This window comes from Mauremys reevesii, linkage group 1 (assembly GCF_016161935.1).
Source record: "Mauremys reevesii isolate NIE-2019 linkage group 1, ASM1616193v1, whole genome shotgun sequence".
In the NCBI taxonomy this organism is placed as follows: Eukaryota; Metazoa; Chordata; order Testudines; family Geoemydidae; genus Mauremys; species Mauremys reevesii.
Window position 1 is genome coordinate 335,382,698 of NC_052623.1, and position 21,582 is coordinate 335,404,279.

The 21,582-nt window shown below is 41.4% G+C and overlaps 1 protein-coding gene and 1 long non-coding RNA gene across 3 annotated transcripts in view; one reads left to right on the forward strand and one right to left on the reverse strand.

The window, feature by feature from the left end:
• RELN (reelin) overlaps positions 1-21,582 on the forward strand; it is a 444,047-nt gene that overhangs the window by 201,733 nt on the left and 220,732 nt on the right. For both annotated transcript variants that reach the window (XM_039517535.1, XM_039517540.1), the window contains exon 8: positions 4,064-4,115. In XM_039517535.1, coding sequence (XP_039373469.1) covers positions 4,064-4,115 — 52 coding nt within the window. The remainder of the gene's footprint in view (positions 1-4,063; positions 4,116-21,582) is intronic.
• On the reverse strand, positions 341-10,730 carry LOC120392889. Its single transcript, XR_005591816.1, has 3 exons — positions 10,599-10,730; positions 2,343-2,496; positions 341-498 (listed from the first exon to the last, which is right to left on the reverse strand). It is a non-coding gene; the product is annotated as an uncharacterized LOC120392889 (long non-coding RNA).

The following is a 21,582-nucleotide window of genomic DNA, read 5'->3' on the forward strand; positions in this document are numbered from 1 at the left end:
CTTCCTCCCTAAATAATCAGATTTCCTTTCTCCATCCTAAGCCAGTCCTTTATCTTGTTGTCCTTACACATGGTTGCTGAAATCCCTGCTCACATCTCAGGCTCAGGGTGCTTGTACATTTTATTTTTGCTTTGAAATACTTAAGCAAGATTAAAAGAATTTGCAAAATTAAATTAATTAGATGGTTTGTTTCCTTGACCTCTGCATCCTCCCACTGCTGCTCTCAATTGCTGCACGGAGGAATCAGTCTAGTACTCCTGATATAGAGGTTTTTAATGCCAAACCACACGTTATTTGGTTGGGATATCACCACTACAGGAATCATAGGACAACTGATAGCTGCTGATATGCTGCAAGCAAAATAATAGATGTTCATTTAAAATTTCTCACCATTCTGGAAAATGCAGGTTCCTCTTTATCTGCAGCCCCCAATCCCTACCATCTTGATTAGCATAATTAATGTAAACAGTTCCTAACAACCTGTATTTACATCATTTTCTAAAGGGATAAAGCAATTAAAAGAAGATTTAATTATCAAAAAGTACTGGCCAATTAATTTTTAGTAACAGTTTAATTAATTCTACCAGAATACCTCTTCCATGGTAATTGATATATTTAATCTATTGAAGATATGAGCCACAGAACATTGATAAATTGAAGGCTTTCTTGTTGAAATTAGAACCCACACAACAGAATTAACTGAATGTAAATTAAAATAACAGCTGCTCATACCTCAAGTCAGAAAGCACTTTATTATTTGGCAGGATAAACGTAATACCAGTGTTGAACCTATCCTAACTAAACGGACACGAATTAAGAGTTAAATGTTTCTTTAAAGGGTTTTTTAATTATTTAAGCAAAGCTTCATTATATCTGCTGAGAGGCTAATACTGTTTATTCGGAAGATCGTAAAGTGTTAGAGGTATAGTTTCAGTATAGGGCACATACACGTAGGTCCAGGTTTTTAGATGCATTTCTAAAAAGTGGATGCTTCACATGACACGAAAAGTCTTTAAAATATATCCCACCAAGTCCTTCTTAGTTCACAGATTATTACCAACCATAAAAAATTTTCCTGGCCTTTTTTTTACTAAGATCATAGTATAACTATAAGAAATTTTCCCTCTGAATGTAGCATGCATGCATGTGCATGTTCAAAAGCCAGTTCTCAAACATCAGTCTCTGTTGTTTCTAAGTCTCCCTGGACCCATCTTGCTAATCACTGCTGTAGCACTTCCCTGTCTGGGCAGTCTTAACATGTGATCTTCTTTGATACTGACATTAATTGCATTTCAGGTGGCAGATGGTCTCAAGTACAGATAAGTTGTGTGGCCAAAACTGTACCAAAAACACTGACCTATCTATCTTCCATATCAAATCAGACTCCTGTTATTTCTCTGGTATAGATGTCCAAATCAAACTTTTAAAACGCTCAACCCTTTAGAACAGGGGTGGGCAAACTTTTTGGCCTGAGGGCCACATTGGGGTTGCAAAACTGTATGGAGGGCCGGGTAGGGAAGGCTGTGCCTCCCCAAACAGCCTGGCCCCTGCCCCCCCTGCCCCGCCCGCTGACTGCCCCCTTCAGAATCTCCAACCCATCCAATCCCCCCTTCTTGTTGTCCCCTAACCTCCCCCTCGTGGTACCACCTGCCCCTAACCACCCCGGGACCCCACCCCATCAAACCCCCCTGCTCCCAATCCCCTGACTGCTCTGACCCCTATCCACACCCCTGCCCCTTGACAGGCCCCCCGGGACCCCAACCCCTATCCAAACCCCTCTGTTCCCCATCCCCTGCCCCCTATCCACACCCCTGCCCCCTGACAGCCCCCCCCACCGGGACTCTCACGCTTATCCAATCCCCCACCCCCTGATCACCCCCCAGAACTTTCGCCCCATCCATCCACCCCCGGTCCCCTGACTGCCCCCCAGAACTTCCCACCCCTTATTCAACTCCCTGGCCCCGGCCCCCTTAACATGACGCTCAGAGCAGCATGTCTGGCAGCTGCGCCACCCAGCCGCTGCCGCACTGCTCGGCAGGAGCACGCAATCCCACCACCCAGAGCACTGCCTGCACAGCGGTGTAGCTGCGGGGGAAGGGCTGGGGGCTAGCCTCCCCAGCCAGGAGCTCACAGGCCAGGCAGGACAGTCCCGCAGGCTGGATGTGGCCTGCAGGCCGTAGTTTGCCCACCTCTGCTTTAGAACTTAAAAAAAAGAATGTTGTGGAATTCATCAACAAAGAGGCAGTAGGATTTGTTTTGGTTTCAAGGTATCAGGAGAGACATCCCTTAGGACATTCTTTCTTCACCTTTAATACCTCTAAATCTGTTGTCTCCATTCTCACCTGCTGGTGTTGTTGCAAGTTCTGATGTGATAGGGCAGAGTGCACTCTTGGGATATCCACTTGCCAAGATGAGGAAATCTACTGAAATTCCCAAAAGACAGAAATACCAATGCATATCACTAAGCACTACCAGTTGTTCTGTGGCACTGAAGTCCTGAAAAAGAATAAAAAAGCCTCTAAGTTAAGAACAAGCTTCTGTTCTGCTTCTTAACCCTAATATGCTGTCAGCGGGAAATTTGGAAACTCAGACATAAATGAGAAATAGGATTCACCTTATATATTTTTCAAGAAATATTAGTTAATAAAAGAAGGCAGGTATGCCTGAGAATGCCTGATAATGAAAGAGATCATGTGTACACCTCATGCCTCAGGTAAATTGTACAGAAATTGCATTGTTCATCATTACAAACTAGAACTATCTTTGTAATACTGCCAAGGCCACTTAAGTGATGGTGACACAAATTCAGATTGCTCAGCAAAGCTGGCTTTTATTTGTGCACTTGACTTTTTCAGTAAATGTGTTTATAAACTGCCGTTCTTGTTCCCATTGTGATTTCTACTCTTCCTTTGTTCACACCGCTTATTTGATTCTCCCTATCCCCACTCATATGAGAAGAGTTTCTTGTCACATGGCATGCACTGCTTTGTTGTGGAATATCAATTGCTGTGAATTTGATGGAGGAGTCTTGGTCCTTGAGTTTTTTATGATGCACAGGAACCATCTTTTTTCTGTTCTGTGTTTGTACAGAGCCTAGTATAATGGGGTTCTGGTCCATGACTAGGGTTACCAGGGACTATGGTAATACAAACATTAAACAGTTATAATCAAATAATAAATTATGTGAACATGACACTGCACAGAGTCATTGCCCTCCCATGAAAAACAAGGTTGAGGTTAACTTTCATCTTGTTACATGTTGATCTCTGTAAACAGTCACAGTGCTAATTTAGCTCTCCCCCTACCCCTTCCAAATGTTCCAGTCAAGGAGCCTTTTTAAGCAATAATTTTGCTTGCTATCTACCAGTATAATTAATTATAGGATTCAAAATGAGCCAGAAAGGACTGGAACTTCATTATGGTACTTGGGTGATACTACCACTTTCAGCAAATATTAAAGTTTTTAGCTCTTAATGGTTTTCAAGAAAACCTTCCCAACATGGACTGATGAGGTTTTGTGTGGGAGCCATCAGAGGAGGGGGCTGATTATATACACTTCATATCATAACAGTATTTAGCTATAAGTACAAAACCTAGATGGTTTATGTTATGCTATATATGTGAAGTTTTGAATTTAGCTGGTAAGTACTTAGATTTATTATTCCATTTTACAATTTTAGGCCTTGGTTCTGCATTAGGATCTGCTCGTGCATATCCTTGAGCCTATGCAGAGTCCCACTGAAGTTATGAATTCATTTTTTAAAATTTTTCTGATCACTGATCAAGCACTAGTACATGGAAAAATTTACTGGAGCTATAAAAATTTGTACTGCCACAAACAAAAAGAGTTTCTCATTGTGACATATGATGAGATAACAATAATCAGAAGGATGTAACAGAAATGTCCATGATCTGTCAATCTGAAAGGTTTAGAAATGAATGATTTATACATGGGAGATCTGGGCATCCACAGGACTCCCATATTTTTTAAAAGGTTATAAATATATTGTTTTGCTGGTTTAATGCAATGCTTCTTCTATTTTTCATGTTTTTCCTCCTCTAGACCACCACTAGTCTTAACACAACCACAGCTTCTGTCCTTCAATTTTCCATCGGTAAGTTTGTATAGCAATTTTACTTTAAAAGGTATTAAAAGGTCATTGTTAATATGGAAAACACTAAATTTTAAATTTACATTTTTGGCCATAATTTCCATCTGCCATGAGGGATTAAATCAATCTTAAAAAATTGCAACATTTCTTGACACCCGATGATATTTAGAGCTTCTAACCAAAGCAACGGAAAGAAAGAATTTTAGCAGTTTGTCTAACCTTATATAATTATTGGTTTATCCTTTCATGCTTATTTCATTATCTAGTAGATAATCAGCATTGTGTAGGGTTACTGTATGTCATGCTTTGGCTGGGACAGTCCCTTTTTTAAGCCCTGTCCCATCCACCAGTTGGCAAAGGCAAACTGGACAAATGCAGTTTTGCCAAAAAAAGTGGAGTGCAACCCCTAGCTGGGCCTGGAGGAATGTGCAGGGGGGAAGGAGGGCGAGCCGCAACGCCAGCCCTGCGTGGGGTGGAGGGCTCAGGCAAGTGGCTCGGGTCCAGCCAGCCCAGCGCAGGTGATTGGTAGGGGGTCTTGGGCCAGCCCCATGCGCGTGGAGGAGACGGGGGCCTCAGGCTGGTGGCAGGGGGGCTTGGACCGGCTGCGGGCAGCAGGGGAGTTCAGAATGGCCTGCACACAGGAATGTGGCAGGGTGTTCGGGCCACCCCTGTGGGTGGGCGGGTGGCAGACGGGATCCGTCTGGACTTGCATGTGGGGGAAGTGAGAGGGGAGCCTTAGGCAGGCCCCACACAAATGGATGGCAGGGAAGACTGGGGGATGGTGGAGCCTCAGGCCAGCCCTGTGCGGTGTCCCATTTTCCCTTTGGGAAAATATGATCACCCTAGCATTATGACAATGATTGCCTATTCTTTAGAATGGTTTAAGAAAAAAATGACTAAGTAAAAATGGATCCCTCTCTCTCAATATATTAAAACTCAAAATGTCTTCAAATCATATCTGCTTCATTTAGTGCCTAAAGGAAGTTTTTGCTACTATTAATGCTCCTGTGTCAATAATATACTACCTATTATAAATGACTACAGTTTGGCACTGTAGAGTATGGACAGCAGTGTTTTGTGCTGTGAGACTGATTTGAAAGAAACTTAATTTCTTAGGGCATGATTCATTACAAAATGTGGAGAGAAAATGTTCTTATGGTGAAGATAATTCAGTAAGAATTAACAGGCAAGGAATGTTGACTGTTTCTTCTGTGGACTCCCAGAAATGTATTTCCAAATTATATTCCCATTCTAAAAAAAGTAATTCTCCTAGCTTAGTGTACATCAGCAGGGTTGTGATTAAACTGTGGAAATCTCTCCTGGAAATGAGAACTATGAGTTAGAATGATGTACCTCAAGTGATTTGGATTTAAAACAATTCTAAGACCAAATTCCAATGGGCTCTAAACTACCTGTCAGCAAGATTCATTTTTATATTATTTTAAATTGTTCATTTGGGTTTTTATTTTATCTCATAATTACTTACCACAATACAAGTAACTGTACTGTAGTTAATCTCTAGTGAGGGAGTCACTATTACTATTCGGAGAGATTTATTTTATTTTAAACTATTGTTTTTACAAAACCAGTCAGATGTGCACATGCATAACCTGAGTGACTGTGTAATCATATGGCTATACCCCTAATCCTTCCTCATCCCATCCCTTCTGGTATCTATCACCCTCACCCATTGTTTCATATCTGTAATTTTAGGCTTTGATCCTATAACTGATAAGAGGTGGGTATGCCTGTGCACTGTGCAGACTGCCGTTGGAGCCAATGGAATTGGTTTTAGAAGTGTTTGCAACCAGAACTACTAGATGTTTTCTTCATGTTTCATAGTTTAATCAAAACGCCACTGAGAGACTCATCTAGGAGAAATACTTTTTTTTTTTAAATGAACATAGCAGTCTGATCACACACTATCAATTGCAGGATTGAGGCTTTAGTTTGTATGCTTTTGGGGATAAGGACAATGTCTTCTGTGAAGCATCTAGTATACTGTTGGGAACTATGAAATAAATAATAATACAGGTGGGAAATGTCTGGAAAGAGAAATTTATGAAGCGGGGGGTAGATGGAGAGAAGGAAGAAGGCACTTTACCTAGAGGGCTCAATGAGATTAACTGCCCTGTATGTTTTCTTATTAGAAATGCAAAAGAGTTCAAAATACTTGTCAACAAGTATGTTAACAATACAGACAACAACAAAAAAGATTCCCCCCAGAGTAGAGAGTTAAAGAAATCCCTACATCAAACCAGTTTCAGTTGGGGAGTGCTGGAGGAGACTGTGTGGGACCCTCCAGAGCCCAGGCACCCACAACCCCCTTCCCCCAGAGCCCAGCTTGGGTGAATCCCCTGGCTCAGATACCTGCACCTCCCAGAGCCTTTACTCCAGCTTCTTTACTGTTCCACTGAGGGATGCAGTGTGGTGAGGCCCTGCCCTTCCTCACCCTTTGCCAGAGCCTGTTCTCCCGGGCTCTCTCCCATTCTCGGGAGCGTGAGAATCAAGCCAGGCAGCCAGAGTGTGCAGGGCCTCCAACCTTGCCAGACTGGGTGCTCCACTCACTGCAAGCTGAAGATCTGGGTTCCGCAGAGTCCAGGTCCCCTAACGGCCACCAGCAGCTCTGCAGCCCCAATTCTGTGGGGAAAACAGGGAATTCTGCGCAGAACATTAATTCAGCATAAATTCTGCATTGTACAGTAGAATCATAGAATCATAGAATATTAGGGTTGGAAGAGACCTCAGGAGGTCATCTAGTCCAATCCCCTGCTCAAAGCAGGACCAATACCAACTAAATCACCCCAGCCAGGGCTTTGTCAAGCAGGGCCTTAAAACCTCTAAGGATGGAGATTCCACCACCTCCGCAGATAACCCATTCCAGTGCTTCACCACCCTCCTAGTGAAATAGTGTTTCCTAATATCCAACCTAGACCTCCCCCACTGCAACTTGAGACCATTGCTTCTTGTTCTGCAGTGGCGCAGAATTTCCCCAGGAGTAAAAAGGATCCTAAAGCTTGTTATATTAGATTAGTACTACACTGTACATTCAAACCCCTAAGCAACAATTAAGTGTAGTCTTTTAACCAGTCCTCTTCCACTGCCAACCACCAGGTGTTAATCTGGTGGGTTTTAATAATTTGAGTTAGAGAAAAGGATAATGACAAATGAATTAAGCACAAAATGGCCCAGATTTCATCATAAATCCCAAAGCTTCTTAAATCATGTGTACAGGAAGGATAATTTCCCAGTGACATTTTCATTAACTGAGCTTCTAACTAGTGTCCCTAAAGTGCCACATATTCAATAGCCATGGGTTCTTTTAAAGGCAACAGTGTCAAACTGCAGGTTTGTATTACCTTCTTACTGAGACAGTGAATAATTACTTTGAAGAGTTACTTAGTAAGACTTGCACTTACTGATATACAGCCCCTGTGACATCTTCCCAGGGTTTACAGGATTTGCCTGCTGTGCTGAGTTGTGTTTGAACTGTTCAGAACCATTAGCGTTGGTTTTGACCTAAATGTTGGGATGGTGTTTACATTAGCCCACTATCTGCCCAAGCATTTACTTCAGATTTCCTCATCATCCTTGACTGTATTTCTCTAAGACCAAATGCTTCTGTTCCTGATACATGAAAGACAAATTCTAACATTTACTTTAATGTGCAGTGGGATTGCTCTTAATTAAGATATTTAAAGTAATACCTTTGGGCTCTCTCAAACCAGAATTTCTAATTCCACAGTTTGGGGCCATGGAGAATCACACACGAGCTTCCAAACCCAGCTGCCATAAAACATTAGCATGATTCATTAGCTGAAGTATTCTCTGCATCTCACTCACAAACTCAGACTTCCCCCTTAGCTACATCTCTGAACTTCCACAGAACATGATCTGCCATCCCCATAGGCCAATATGAGGAAGGTGACTCATATTAATGATAGACTGATGACTGAACTGAGCATACACAGAGGCCTATAAGATAGCTGTAAGAAGGAAGAGTGATGAGAGGAAAGTCTCAAGGTGGAGCAGCCCTGAGGCATGAGTTTTGTAGATAGGCATCACTTCACTCCTGATGGTTGCAGATTTCTGTGTGTATGTTCTTTTTGAAAGGTGTATACTCCAAAGCTTCACTGCATGTGTGTTTTGCATCCTGTAACAGTGCATTAAGCATTAGCAGACTATTTAATTTTCTTTTTCTCTGTGGTGTTCATGAGACAAGTATAAAGCAATAGCATAAGACTCTGTGGTGAGTCCAAACACACACACATCCCCTGACCCTGTACTGGAGATGGATGCTACTGGAACTGACCAACTGCCTGTAAATCTCAATATGAAAATACTTAACATAAAAACATGATATTATTTTGAAAAAATCGGTTACCCAAACTTACTCTCATAACTTATTATTAATGCTGGATCATCTGTTGTACAGCTAGTTGTTTTAAAGATGGGTAGGTAGCTTGTAAAGTACAAACTACACTATCTTCATTTTTGCTTATACAAAACTTTTGAACACCTCTAATTTGTTATGTGACTAACATGACTGTAGGCAACCAACAGGCCAAATACTGGCTAAATAGGAAATGTTTGCTGAAGGCAGGATTCTAATATAATAATTTTCTTTCATCTTGAGTTTCTATGCTGTGATTTAGTAGATCCTCTGTCATTATCCCAGTTCTAACCTAAATTACTTGGGCTGATCTATGGTTTCCTGCAGAAGCATGGCCATTTTGTCTGAGTTAAATTTGTTTTGATTTAATTCAAAAGAAAAATAAAAGTGAAACTCAAAAGGTGCAAACTCATGTGAAGTTTAACCAGAAAGACAAATTGCATGAACACCTGCAAATGAAACCTCTGAGCTGCTCCCTGTTCTGCCTACTGTGCAACATTCTGATAAATACTAATGGAAAATGATCACAAAGATAATCTAGTTTCATGTTCATTGGGACCTATGTAACCTATGTTGTCAGGTGCTGTTTCAAAACAGTCCTGTTGGTTTTTATCAGCTGTGTTGCTGTTTGCCCTGCTAAAAAAATAAAAAGAAAGAAAAATGGTGCAACAGTGAAACAACATTTTGGGAGAGGAGGCTTGAGTTTTGTTTTAATTTTCCAGGCAAAACTATGTCTGCAGTGGGGGGGTGGTATTGGAAGGGCTTTTGTTTTACTACTCCAGAGAAAGTGCACCACTTCCTTAATACACAGTTTAAAGAAACTGAGGAAGTGATAAGTAGCCAAGGAAGAGGAAAATGAAAATTAAAACACAGAGGCCACTGAATTTGCAGTGTGCAGTACAACTGAATATGCATTCATCCAGTTAGAGTTTAATTTGTTTACTGTAATTATTTAATACTTGGTTTGAGTTTTATAATTTTTACATATAAATGTTCATTTGAGCCCACTTGGCTTTTTTTTTTTGGATTATATAAATTACTCAATTCAAATAAATAAATAAAATCAATCTGAATAGATACAATTATTTATTTATGTCCTTATTAATGTCCCACAAGAATCTAGGTACGTGGATGGAAGCACATGTGAAAGTTCTGTCTGGCTAGCTAAGGAAATGCAATTGACTTTTGCCACCTACACTTTTTTCATAGTATACTTGCGCCTTTCATGGTACTTCTAAATGTTCTTAATATTTTTCTATTTCTTATAGTGACTAGGTACTTATGCCCTTGGGAATGTTCTCATGAGGCTTTTTGGCCCTTGCCACTGGTGTTAAAACCGTTGGCACAGATTATATAAGAGATGTGTGGTGTAGTGTCTACATGTTAGTCTGGAGCCAGGAACTCCTTGTTTCTAATCATAGGCTGGAAAATGACCTTTTTACTACTGCTACTTCTTTCCCTATCTGCCTTCCTGGTTCTCTACTGCTTCTCCATATCCCACCTTATTCAACGGCTCTTATCACATGCTGCTGTTGCTCCCTATGTTGTTCCAGCTTTTCCTGCCCAAACGTCCCTGAGATGATCACCCTTATTGAAAAAGTCCTATGGAATTAAATAGCAATGAAACCTGTAGTGTTCTACAGAAATGTAATAGTTTTTATAGAAATTACTATATAAACCCCTATTATCATTCTCTATTTATTACATTTAGTCTACTGATATTTTAGCCTTTCTGTATAATTCTCTGGCATGGATAAAATTATTGATTAAATACAAGAGGATTGCTTGGAAAAAAAAGCTAAAGAAAAGTTATCAATTTCTATCGAACTCTATTGAAACTGTCATACGGACAGGACCCCGCTCCTTGTTTTTGCAGCTGCCACTGACCCTTCCCACTTGGGAAGTCTGTCTGCTTTCTTCCTATTGCCACTCACCTGAATGTCCTCTCCCCTCAAAAAAGTTTCAGGATGCAGGATTAAAATAAAATGTAAAAGGACACACATATTTACACATATATTATAGATATACTTAATATAAAGTGTGACTGCAAAAAAATTAAGCTAGCAGTTTGTTTGATCATTCTCAATTCTTACCTCCCACTGTTGTGACTTTCCTTTTCTCTAATGAAATGAGTCAAGGCAAAATCATCTCAGCCTTCACGTAGAATTTCCTGACTTTTGTAAGGTTATAAAACCCTTGACTTTTCTTAAATACTGTAATATAATTATTTTGATCTTGGCGGCTTATATTTTTATAGAAGCACTTTTTTAAAAAGAAAAAATATATATACATATATTAAACTATATGTAATGAAATCTCCTCTATTATGCTATGTACATTTAGTCAATCTTCCACAATGCTTGTTTGTTTCACAGTCTACTGCATAAGAATATGTAGAGGACAATTTTAATATGTCTTCGATTAGCACGTAGGTAGGAATCATAAATTTGTATGTGGGTCCTTGACATGATAGATTGTAATGACTCCAAAAGGCTCTCGTGTCAGAGATGTTGAGTTAATGGTCAGAAATGTTGAGTTAATGAATCATTGACCTAATAGTCTCTCTTACTCTTCCTGAACCGTTAAGGTTGATAGGGTCAATGAGAAGACCCTTCTTGCTCAGTAAGTCCACATACCAAGAATCCATCTGACATTTCTTAGGAGAGAATGCACTGAGCTTGTCTAGTATCTGTAGTAAAGCCAGGCAACTCACTTGACTTTTATTTATTATTTCATTTTTTCAGTGGCAATTTGTTTTATTACCATCATGAGTCCTGCAGAATTGTATTTTAAAACATAACTTGTTATATATAAGTGAAAGGAACACCTTTTTTGCACTGTCATAAATTTACACTATCCAAATGATTTTGGTTTTTTTTAACAAAATCCTCAAATGCACCCTAAGGATGAGGCCTTATATGCAAAGTTTTTATACTTGGCTCTTCTATTAACTTCAGTACATGAGAGATCATAATGGACAAATGTGATCTTAAAGAGAGAAACACAAGCTGAATGTTCTTTTTCGAGCAGATGCAGACATGGATTCTACTTAGGTGTGTGCACACCCAGCGCACTGGACTTGGATAATTTTGCCTAGCAGTTCCCATAGAGGGCTGCCTTACACCTTGTGACCATAACCACTCCCATGGCTAAAGGGGGCGCTGCCACCCCAAACCCTTCTCAGCTCCTTCCTACTGCTGGTGGCTGGAATCGGAGCTCTGCATGGCTTTTACATCACATTCCTCTAGTGATTTTGTTCTCTAATTGTATATCGCTAATTAGTACCGCTAATATAGTCAGACTTAGTGTTAGTTAGTTATTGTTTAAGTTTCCCTACTGATGCCCTCACCAGGATTTAAACATTGTCAGTCATTTGGGAGGGTGATCCCAAACAATGATCCCCACATGTGGTGCTTGCTGTGTCTAGAAGCCCGCATCAAGGATTGGTGTTCGATTTGCAGATCATCATGAAACAGATGCAAATGGTGAGGGATCATTGTATGAAGTAGCATCTGGTCAAACAGGTCACGTGGTCTGCTTTGGCACCAAGGCCCTCGTCAGATCGAAGGTCAGCATGGAGAGTGCTGCTGCTTTGTGTCCTGGTGCTGGCATCTCTCCAAAGAGACAGACGAGTCATTCCCCACCGAGTGCACCAAGGAAAAGATCTTATAAGACTGACCAAGACTGTTTGGACTTGTCTCCTTCCCTAAGAGGAAGTGTAAATAAGCATGTGATGAATGCTGATGCACGGGATGGAGCAGGTCTTGTCAACTGCTCTTCAGCACCATGCAGGGATGTCAGAGACCCCGTACCACAGACTCCAGTTCTGGCCCTGGGGTGTCAATTGAGTCTGGTACCGACGAGGTTGATGCTGCCACAGGCTGCTTCCACGCCAGCAGCGTATCAGGCAGCAACAGGTCTCCTCTGCCTCCCTGTCCTGACCTCTCCCTTGGTCCAGGACTTTGTAGCCACACTGGCTGGCTGGGATCCTGAACCTGTCGGGTCTGTTGGCGCCACACCCCAGTGATTCCCTTCCACATTCAGTGGAAATGGGGCCAATGCACAGGGGACCTCCTCAGCACCAGGAACTTTGGTACCCCTATGACCAGCGCTGCAATGTTGCCATGGCAGCAGTGACCAACTTCCACTTTGGAACCTTCAGTTCCTTTGTTATCGATGCTGATTTCAGGGTCAACACCACTCCTGGCACCCGAAACGAAGGAGATGTATTCGGTGCCAGCAGTACCATTTCCACCTCTGGTGCCAGCCCCTTTGTCATTTAGGGCTATGAACAAGTAGGACCGGCTGGGTGCACCCTCCGGGCTGGATAGACCACTACCTCAAAGGCCTGGACCCCTCAGTGTCTGAGTCGGAATCTTCCTCTTCCCACTCCCCATCCCCTGAGTGAGGGCTATTCGTGCAGCGCTATGGGTACCAGGTTTGGTGCTCGTTTCGCCCCTGGCCTGGCACCTACTGGCCACCAATGCCCTGTCCAGACCAGTTGCCCCCATGGGACACTCCTCAGTCATCCCACTCAAAGTCAAGATTGCTGGCCAGGTCAGTGGCGGTGACTGTCGATCCACCACAGATCCAGGTACCAGTGATGCTTCTCCTCAAGGAGCCTCCAGATCCCTTCCAAATCTGTCAGCCCTGGAGTAGGATCCTGCTCGGTCACACTCAACTGCCTCATCCTTATTCCCAGACAATTCTGCAATGCTGGGCACTTCCTCCCCTTTGATACCAGAGGATTTCAAGGCATACCAGGATCTGTTGCGGCATATGGGTATTCAAGCTGAGTTCCTGCTGGAGAACACCTACAAGTATTACTTTGTCAACTGGACAGCTATGTTCAAGGCTTCGAGGAAGCAATTTCGGATGTTCGTCACCAAAGGCTGCTTGGTGGCTAAGACAGCTTTGCAGTACACGCTGGATGTCATGGATATATCAGCCAAAGTGATGGCCTCTGCAGTGACCATGAGGAGGTCTTTTTGGCTGCAGAATTCAGGCATTGCCCCCGATATCCAGCAGCCATTGAGGATTTGCCCTTCGATGGCAGGCACTGTTCTTGGATAAAACCGATGAGACTCTGCACTCCTTCAAAGACTGTAGAGCTACCCTTCAATCCTTGTGGGTGTATACACTAGCAGTGCAGAGACACCAATTTGGCTTTCAACAGCAAAAGCATTTGCAGTATTGTCTGCAGCATACATTTGGGCAGCCTTTCTCTCCCTGAAGATTGCAGGAAAGGGCCATAGGTCCCATCACACGAGGAAGAACTTTGATTTAGGGTTTTTCACAGTCCACATGTCATCCTCTGGAACTCCCCAAGATTCCATTTGGACTCCTTGGTTCAGAGAAGTGTTCCAGTTCTCACTTTCTCTCTCATCCCCTCCATTTGGGGACAGGCTGGTCTACTTTCGCAATGCTTGGGGCTCGATCACAATTGACAACTGTGTCCTAAGCACCATCAGATGGGGCTATGCCATTCAGTTCTTCTCCAACCCTATCCTCCACCCTTCCTCCTCATCCATCTTCAGGGACCTGTCTTACGAGATTCTGCTCCTCTGCTGGCACTGGGATTGGTGAAGAAGGTTCTACCAGATCACCACGGTCAGGCTTTGCTTTTTCAAGTACTTTCTGGTACCCAAATCTAAAAGAGGGATAAGACCCAATCTCAACCTTCGCAGCTTCAACAAATATATCAGGTATATGAGGTTCTCCATGGTCATCCTATCAACTATTCTCTCCATGTTGTCTCAGAACAGCTGATTTGATGCCATGGACCATTAGGATACCTACATTCATGTGTCGATTTTGCCAAGCTACAGAAAATTCCTGTGATTTGTCAAAGCAGATTGCCATTTCCAGTATACAGTGCTTCTCTTTGGCCTCTTTTCTGCCCCTCAGGTTTTTACCAAATGCATGGCCATCATCATGACATATCTCAGAAAGAAAGGAAATCACATCTTGCCATATCTGAACCACTGGTAACTGAGGGACAGATTTAGAGAGGAAGCTCTTTCTCACATCAACACTACACCATGCTTGCTTCATCATCTGTGTCTTATCCTAAACATCGGGAAGTGTACTTTGGTTCCCACTCAAAAATATAGAGTTCATTAGGGACCCTAATAGACTCTACAAGTTCAAGAGCATTTTTTCTGACTGACCATTTTCAGGTGCTTTGCCACCTTTTCCTCGATCTGCAGTCTCAGGCTTCCACAACAGCTCAGATGTGCCAGGGACTTTTGGGTCACATCTCTGCTTGCACACAGGTGGTTCAGTTTGCACCTTTGTCCCCTTCAAATGTGGCTCAGGAGAGTTTACCATCTGACTCTTTGCTCCTTGGACAAATTGCTCCATCTTCCTCCACTGGTCCTCCTTAGTGTTGGACGCTCCTCGAGAATGTTTGCCAAAAATGTAATCTGTTCTGCTCTTGCAGGGGCCCTAATCTAGGTGCCAGGTCCAATGTCTTCTCTCTCATCTGGCAAGCGGCTCTCTTCTATACCTTCCACAGTCCCAATCATTCCATAGGTCATCTTCAAACTGAAGGGGGATTGGGCAAAGCTCATCCTCATTGTCCTGGTATGGCCGGGCAGTACTGATTTTCTGACCTTCTTGTGTGTTGGCACTTGTGCCTAGTTCACTGAAAGTGCATCTGGCAGTGAGATCAGCATTTCATGCCCCATCCAAGGAAGATCAGTCTTCTCAAATCCCATAGTAGTAAAGTTCTTAAAAGGGCTTCTTTGCCTACATCCCCCAGTCCGAGAGCCAGTTCCTCTGTGGGACTGTAACACAGTCCTAGCAGAGCTGATGGGTCCTCCATTCAAGCCCTAGCATCTTGTCCCTTTCCACTCTTGTGTCAGAAAAGTGTGTTCCTGATAGCGATAACATCCACAAGGAGAGTATGTGAGGTGCAGATTCTGATGGCAAAGCGTCCTTACACACAATTCTCCAAAGACAAGGTGACTTTATGACCATACCCAAAATTTTTGTCTAAAGTGCTCTCTGTTTCATTTGAACCAGGAAGTATACTTACCCATTTTCATTCATAAGCTTGTCTCCGGGGGAACAATGTCTCCATACATTAGCCTTCTATCTGGATAGGACTAAACTGTTTCATGTGTCACCTCCCCTGATTGTGTCGTATGCAGATCACATGAAGGGGAAAGCAGTCTCCTGACAGACCATCTCTAAATGGATAACATCCTGTATCAAGACTGCATATGATATAGCTTAGCAACGCCCCCTTAGCGAATAACTAACTATGCCTCCTGAGCAAATGCAAGCTCATTTGATGAGAGCACAAACAATGTCAATAGCATTCTGCAGTGATATTTCCATATTGGACATTTGCAGGACTGCTACATGGTCATCTATACGTGTATTTATGAACCATTATGCCATCACCGCATCTTCCAGGATGGATGCAAGTTTTAGAAGGGCGGTCCTGCAATCCTTGTTCTGAGTCCTGCCTCCTGGGACGGGTACGGCTTGTGAACCACCTAAGTGGAATACACATCTGCATCTATTCAAAGAAGAAGAAATAGTTACTTCCAGTAACTGTGGTTCTCCCAGATGTGATGCAAATGTGTATTCCATGACCCACCCCTCCGTCCCCTCTGTATCGGAGTCTCATCTCATAGGCATTTGGTGCGAAGGAACTGAGGGGGGTCAGGGCAGTGCCACCTCATGTAACCAAGGGAGGAGCTACCACCACAAGGCGTGAGCACCGCCCCTCTTACAGGTACTGCTAGGCAAAATTCTCTGGCTTCGGCACACTGGACACACACATACCTAAGTGGAATAAACATCTGCATCACGTCTCAAAGAACGACAGTTACAGGAAGTAACCATTTCATCTTGTTGCATCATCAGTGCTGCTGTAATAATTAGCTTTTTTTCACTCACCTCTGCTGAAATAACTTGCTCTATGTATTTCTTTAGAGGAAAGGATGACCTGGGGGCTGTGAAAATTTCTCCAGCCACTAAGAAGTAATAGCATCTAGAGTGGTTCCATGGAGCAGCTGTGTGGGAAAAGGATTCCTCCTCTTTCCCATTCTGCATCCCCATAGCATCTAACTCAACCAGTTGGACTCTGATGAGTGAATTTGGCCCTTATTTGTAGCAATTTGTAGATTTTTTTGTTGTTGTTATTCTTTATTGTTTGTTTGTGTACTATAATTCTGGTGACAGGTATCATATTGACTGTACTGTACTGAAATTATCTATTTATCTACTAGTCATGGACAGACCAGTTATTCAGAGGTTAACTTCCACACACTGTCCAGCTTTGACCAGGAGGAGCTGCCCTCAGTGCTTAGATTATTGAGTCTCTCTCTCTCTCTCCATTTGGTTTTGTTCACTTTTTAGATTGTGAACAAAGGATGACAATTATGGTGGTTTTATGTGGATATTGGACACATCCATATGCAACTGGAATCAGACAAACTATTTGTTTCAGATATGTTGCCAAACAGTCACTATATAATGTTCACTGTAGCTAAAATGAAAAACAGACCCCTGCTGAAGGGAATTTGGGAAACTCACCTTTTTGCCAGAAAAGTCTTTAGTGGAAATATATAGGTTGTAAATTACATCTAATGTGAAAGATAAGATGGGTAAGTAATATCATCTGACACACTTCACATAACATAAATAGAAATGTTAGATGTTGTTTATTTATTTTGCTGAATTATACAAGGGACGCTTGCTCAGATACCTAGAGTTAAAAGATACCAGTCAACGCCTTATTTGAAAGACACTTTCATGGAGTTGTAATAAATTATTTGTATGGCTTGTTGGTTATTCTAAATACCATATTTAATTATTTTTACACCAGTGCTTTTTGCCATTGTTGAGAAATAAATCGTAATTGTTGGAGATTTAGCAAATAGAAAAAAAAGCAGAAAAAACAAACAGGGACAAATCCTAGCATTCTCTTTTAGGGCACTGAGTCTGAATTGCTTCCTTGTGTTAAAATGGATCGTCTGGAAGCAGAAGCAAATGCCATTAGGGAATTAGTTGTTTGAAATAGTAAAGGCTGGATTATAGGCAGACTTTAAACTTAATCCCGCTTGCTGCATTTTATTAAGATAACACTTTTGTATGATTAAAATTGTCCATTTTTATTAGACCATAACTGCTTTGGTCAATATAACTTGAAAAACAAGTTTCCACTTCTGAATAGTGTGCTGTAGATTTTACAAAGAAATACTATAGAAAACTGCAGTTTAAAAATGTGCTGGAGTAAGTAAGCCTTTTCCATTCAATCCAGAAACAGGACTCAGGAGAAAGCTCATTACCCAAATGTGGATCCCACACATGACAATGTGTTTCATTCTTATTAGACCACCAGGATAGCCCCAACCTTTAGCATATGTGGAGCTCACAGTGACACTTATTGTAAAGTTGCACAAGTGTTTCCATTCTAAAGGGCCATTTTCACATTTTGTCAAATATTTACATTTTGGGCTGAAATTTTGCTCATTTGTTTTCAGAGTGAATCTTTTTTAAAAAAAGGGGGGGGAGGAAAAAACAGTTACGCTATTTTTAAAAAACAAAGTTAAAAAAAAACCCACTTTTGCCAATATAAAAAAATATTGCCAATTTTTTCTCTTGTACAGTTCTAGCACCTCAGCAGGATGTGGTAGAAAACTGAAATTTGGCAGAGGTGTCTTTCAGTGGGCTGATAAAAATAATTTTTGATTTGGCAGAGTTATAAGTGTTTTAAAATTATACAACATCCATAAACACCAAGGTTTCTTTATCCTAAACCAGCACTTCTCAAATTGTGAGTCGGGGCCCCAAAGTAGGTCGCAAATCCATTTTAATGGGATCACAAGGGCTGGCTTAGACTTGGTGGGGCCTGAAGCCGCAGCCTGAGCCCCATCGCCTGAGGCCAAAGCTGAAGCCTGAGAGCTTAGGCGCTGGGTGGTGGGGCTTAGGTTACAGACCCACTGCCTGGGGCTGAAGTCCTTGGGCTTTGGCTTTGAACCCCCACCCAAGGCAGTGGGGCTTGGGCGGGCTCAGACTTTGGTCATCCCTCCTGAGCTCACATAGTAATTTTTGTTGTCAGAAAGAAGTCACAGTCTAATGAAGTGAGAACCCCTGTTCTAAACTAATACCCTGTCAAGGTTCCACTTGAATTTCATGTGTGCGTCTGTAAATTGAGTGGAAATTCTCACTCAGTATGTGATTTTATGGTATTCTATAGGCTCTGTGCATATGTGTGTGTCAAAAAATAGAGTGCATTTTCATTTTTAATGTGCAGATGTCTCCAAGAGCCTCCAGTTGGATCCCTTTAATATTTTCATTTCAAGCTTGTATTGCAAGTCTTTGACTAATTAAGAATAGAGGTAACTCTCCAATATTCTACGGATTCCTTTCTGAGCACTAAGAGAGGCTACCTTGCTACATTTGATACCAAAATTTACAACTGCAAAAGAGTGGGTGCAAATCAGACAATCCAGTGGAGTTATGCTGTCTGTAAAAACCCAATGATTGGGCCACCAAGATCATGTAAGAAATTATCTTAAACTTGGCCATAGCGATGGATAGTAAGTTTTCAGAATTTAAATATGTCTTCAGTCTTCCCTTGACCAGCAAACTGAAAGGGTACATGGATTTCAGAATCCATCTACAGCAGTAGAACAAAGAGTAGAAAGCATCTGAATCAACTCAAACATATGTCTGCAGCTCCTGGAAAATAAAATAGAGCCGTCAACTCAGTATAAAACTCTTGGGTCTACCTAAAGGAATGGAAAACCTCCATCCAGTTAACTTTTTTTCCTGAATGGATCTTAAAACTATTAGAACTACAGGTAAAAGAAAATAAGATAAAAATAGAGATATCCCATTGCGTGCTACAATAAGTGACTTTCTCCTTGAGCCTACAAGTCCACTCAGTCCTACTTATTGTTCAGCCAATCACTCAGATAAATAAGTCTGTTCACATTTGCAGGAGATAATGCTGCCAGCTTCTTGTTTACAATGTCACCTGAAAGTGAGAACAAGCATTCTCATGGCACTGTTGTAGCTGACATCGCAAGATATTTACGTGCCAGATACGCTAAAGATTCATATGTCCCTTCCTGTTTCAACCACCATTCCAGGGAAAATGCGTCCATGCTGATGACGGGTTCTGCTTGATAACAATCCAAAGCAGAGCAGACCAATGCATGTTCATTTTCATCATCTGAGTCAGATGCCACCAGCAGAAGGTTGATTTTCTTTTTTAGTGGTTCGGGTTCTGTAGTTTCTGCATCTGAGTATTGCTCTTTTAAGACTTCTGAAAACATGCTCCACACCCCATCCCTCTCAGATTTTGAAAGGCACTTCAGATTCTTAAACCTTGGGTCAAGTGCCGTAGCTATCTTTAGAAATCTCACATTGGTACCTTCTTTGCATTTTGTGAAATCTGCAGTGAAAGTGTTCTTAAAATGAACATGTGCTGGATCATCATCCAAGACTGCTATAACATGAAATATATGGTAGAATGTGGGTAAAACAGAGCAGAGGGCATACAATTCTCCCCCAAATACTTCAGTCACAAATTGAATTAATGTATTTTTTTAATGAGCATCATCAGCATGGAAGCATGTCCTCTGGAATGGTGGCTGAAGCATGAAGAGGCATATGAATGTTTACCATATCTGGCACGTAAATACCTTGCAATGCCGGCTACAACAGTGCCATGTGAACACCTGTTCTCACTTTCTGGTGTCATTGTTAATAAGGAGAGGGCAGCATTATCTCCTGTAAATGTAAACAAACTTGTTTGTCTTAGTGATTGGCTGAACGAGAAGTAGGACTGAGTGGACTTGTAGGCTCTGAAGTTTTACATTGTTTTGTTTTTGAGTGCAGATATGTAACAAATAAATCTACATTTGTAAGTTGCACTTCCATGACAAAGAGATTGCACTATAGTACTTGTATGAGGTAAATTGAAAACTATTTCTTTTGTTTATTATTTTTACAGTGCAAATATTTGTAATAAAAAATAATATATACTTTGATTTCCATTTCAACACAGAATACAGTATATATGAAAATGTAGAAAAACATCCAAAATATTAAATACATTTCAGTTAGTATTCTATTGTTTAACAGTGCAATTTAAACTGTGATTAATCGTGATTAACTTTTTTAATTGGGATTAATTTTTTGAGTTAATTGTGTGAGTTAACTGTGATTAATCGACAGCTCTACTAACTAGTCTACCTCACTTTGCCCTCAGAAGTATATTAGTGTGTTTAAGAACCTGGTTAAATTTGGAAGTATCGTTTAATTATTCATCTGGCAAGAGACACATTACCCAATAGCTGACCTGTTGGAGAAAGTAACATTATATATAAGTGAGCCTGTTTTGACAAGAATTCATTGGCTACAGACAGGAAGCAAAATGCAACCTCCTAACTCATCTCTTTTAGGAGTGCTGGAACAATGTGTATAGAGCCCTTGAACCAAACTGTAAGCCCTGTATATAATGGAAACCACTTCAAGCCAAGGAGTTCAGCCGCACCCCCAGCACCCCTAGTTCCAGCACTTATGATCTCTTTTGCATTCTTTAAAATTCTGGATATTGAATGCTAAGGTCATTAAGCACTTGGTAACTTGTCAAGTTCTCTCTTTAAGAAAGATAAAGTGTATATCATTGCAATTCAAGAAACCCATCTACATATCTCTGACACAATAGGCTGAAGAGAGATTGGATGGGACAATTATTTGCTGCATCCTATGCATCTCAAATGGGTGTAGCTATATTAGTACGTAAAAACTTGCTCCTTGGTCTTACTTCAGCATTACAGAAGAGAGAGGATGTTACATTCTGGCTTTCTCACACATTTCTGGTAATAACATGAATAGCTGAGGCATACACGTTTTCCCCCACCCCTAATAAATCTCTCAATTTCTATCAGATGTATTTACCAATTACTCATCTTCCAAACAATTATTTTTCTTATGGGAGATTTAATGCTGTGCTAAAATCAAACTTAGATACAACTATCCCCAATTTCCAGACTAAAACAAAAATCTAAAATTTTCAGTTCTCTTTTTATGGAACAAGATGTAGTT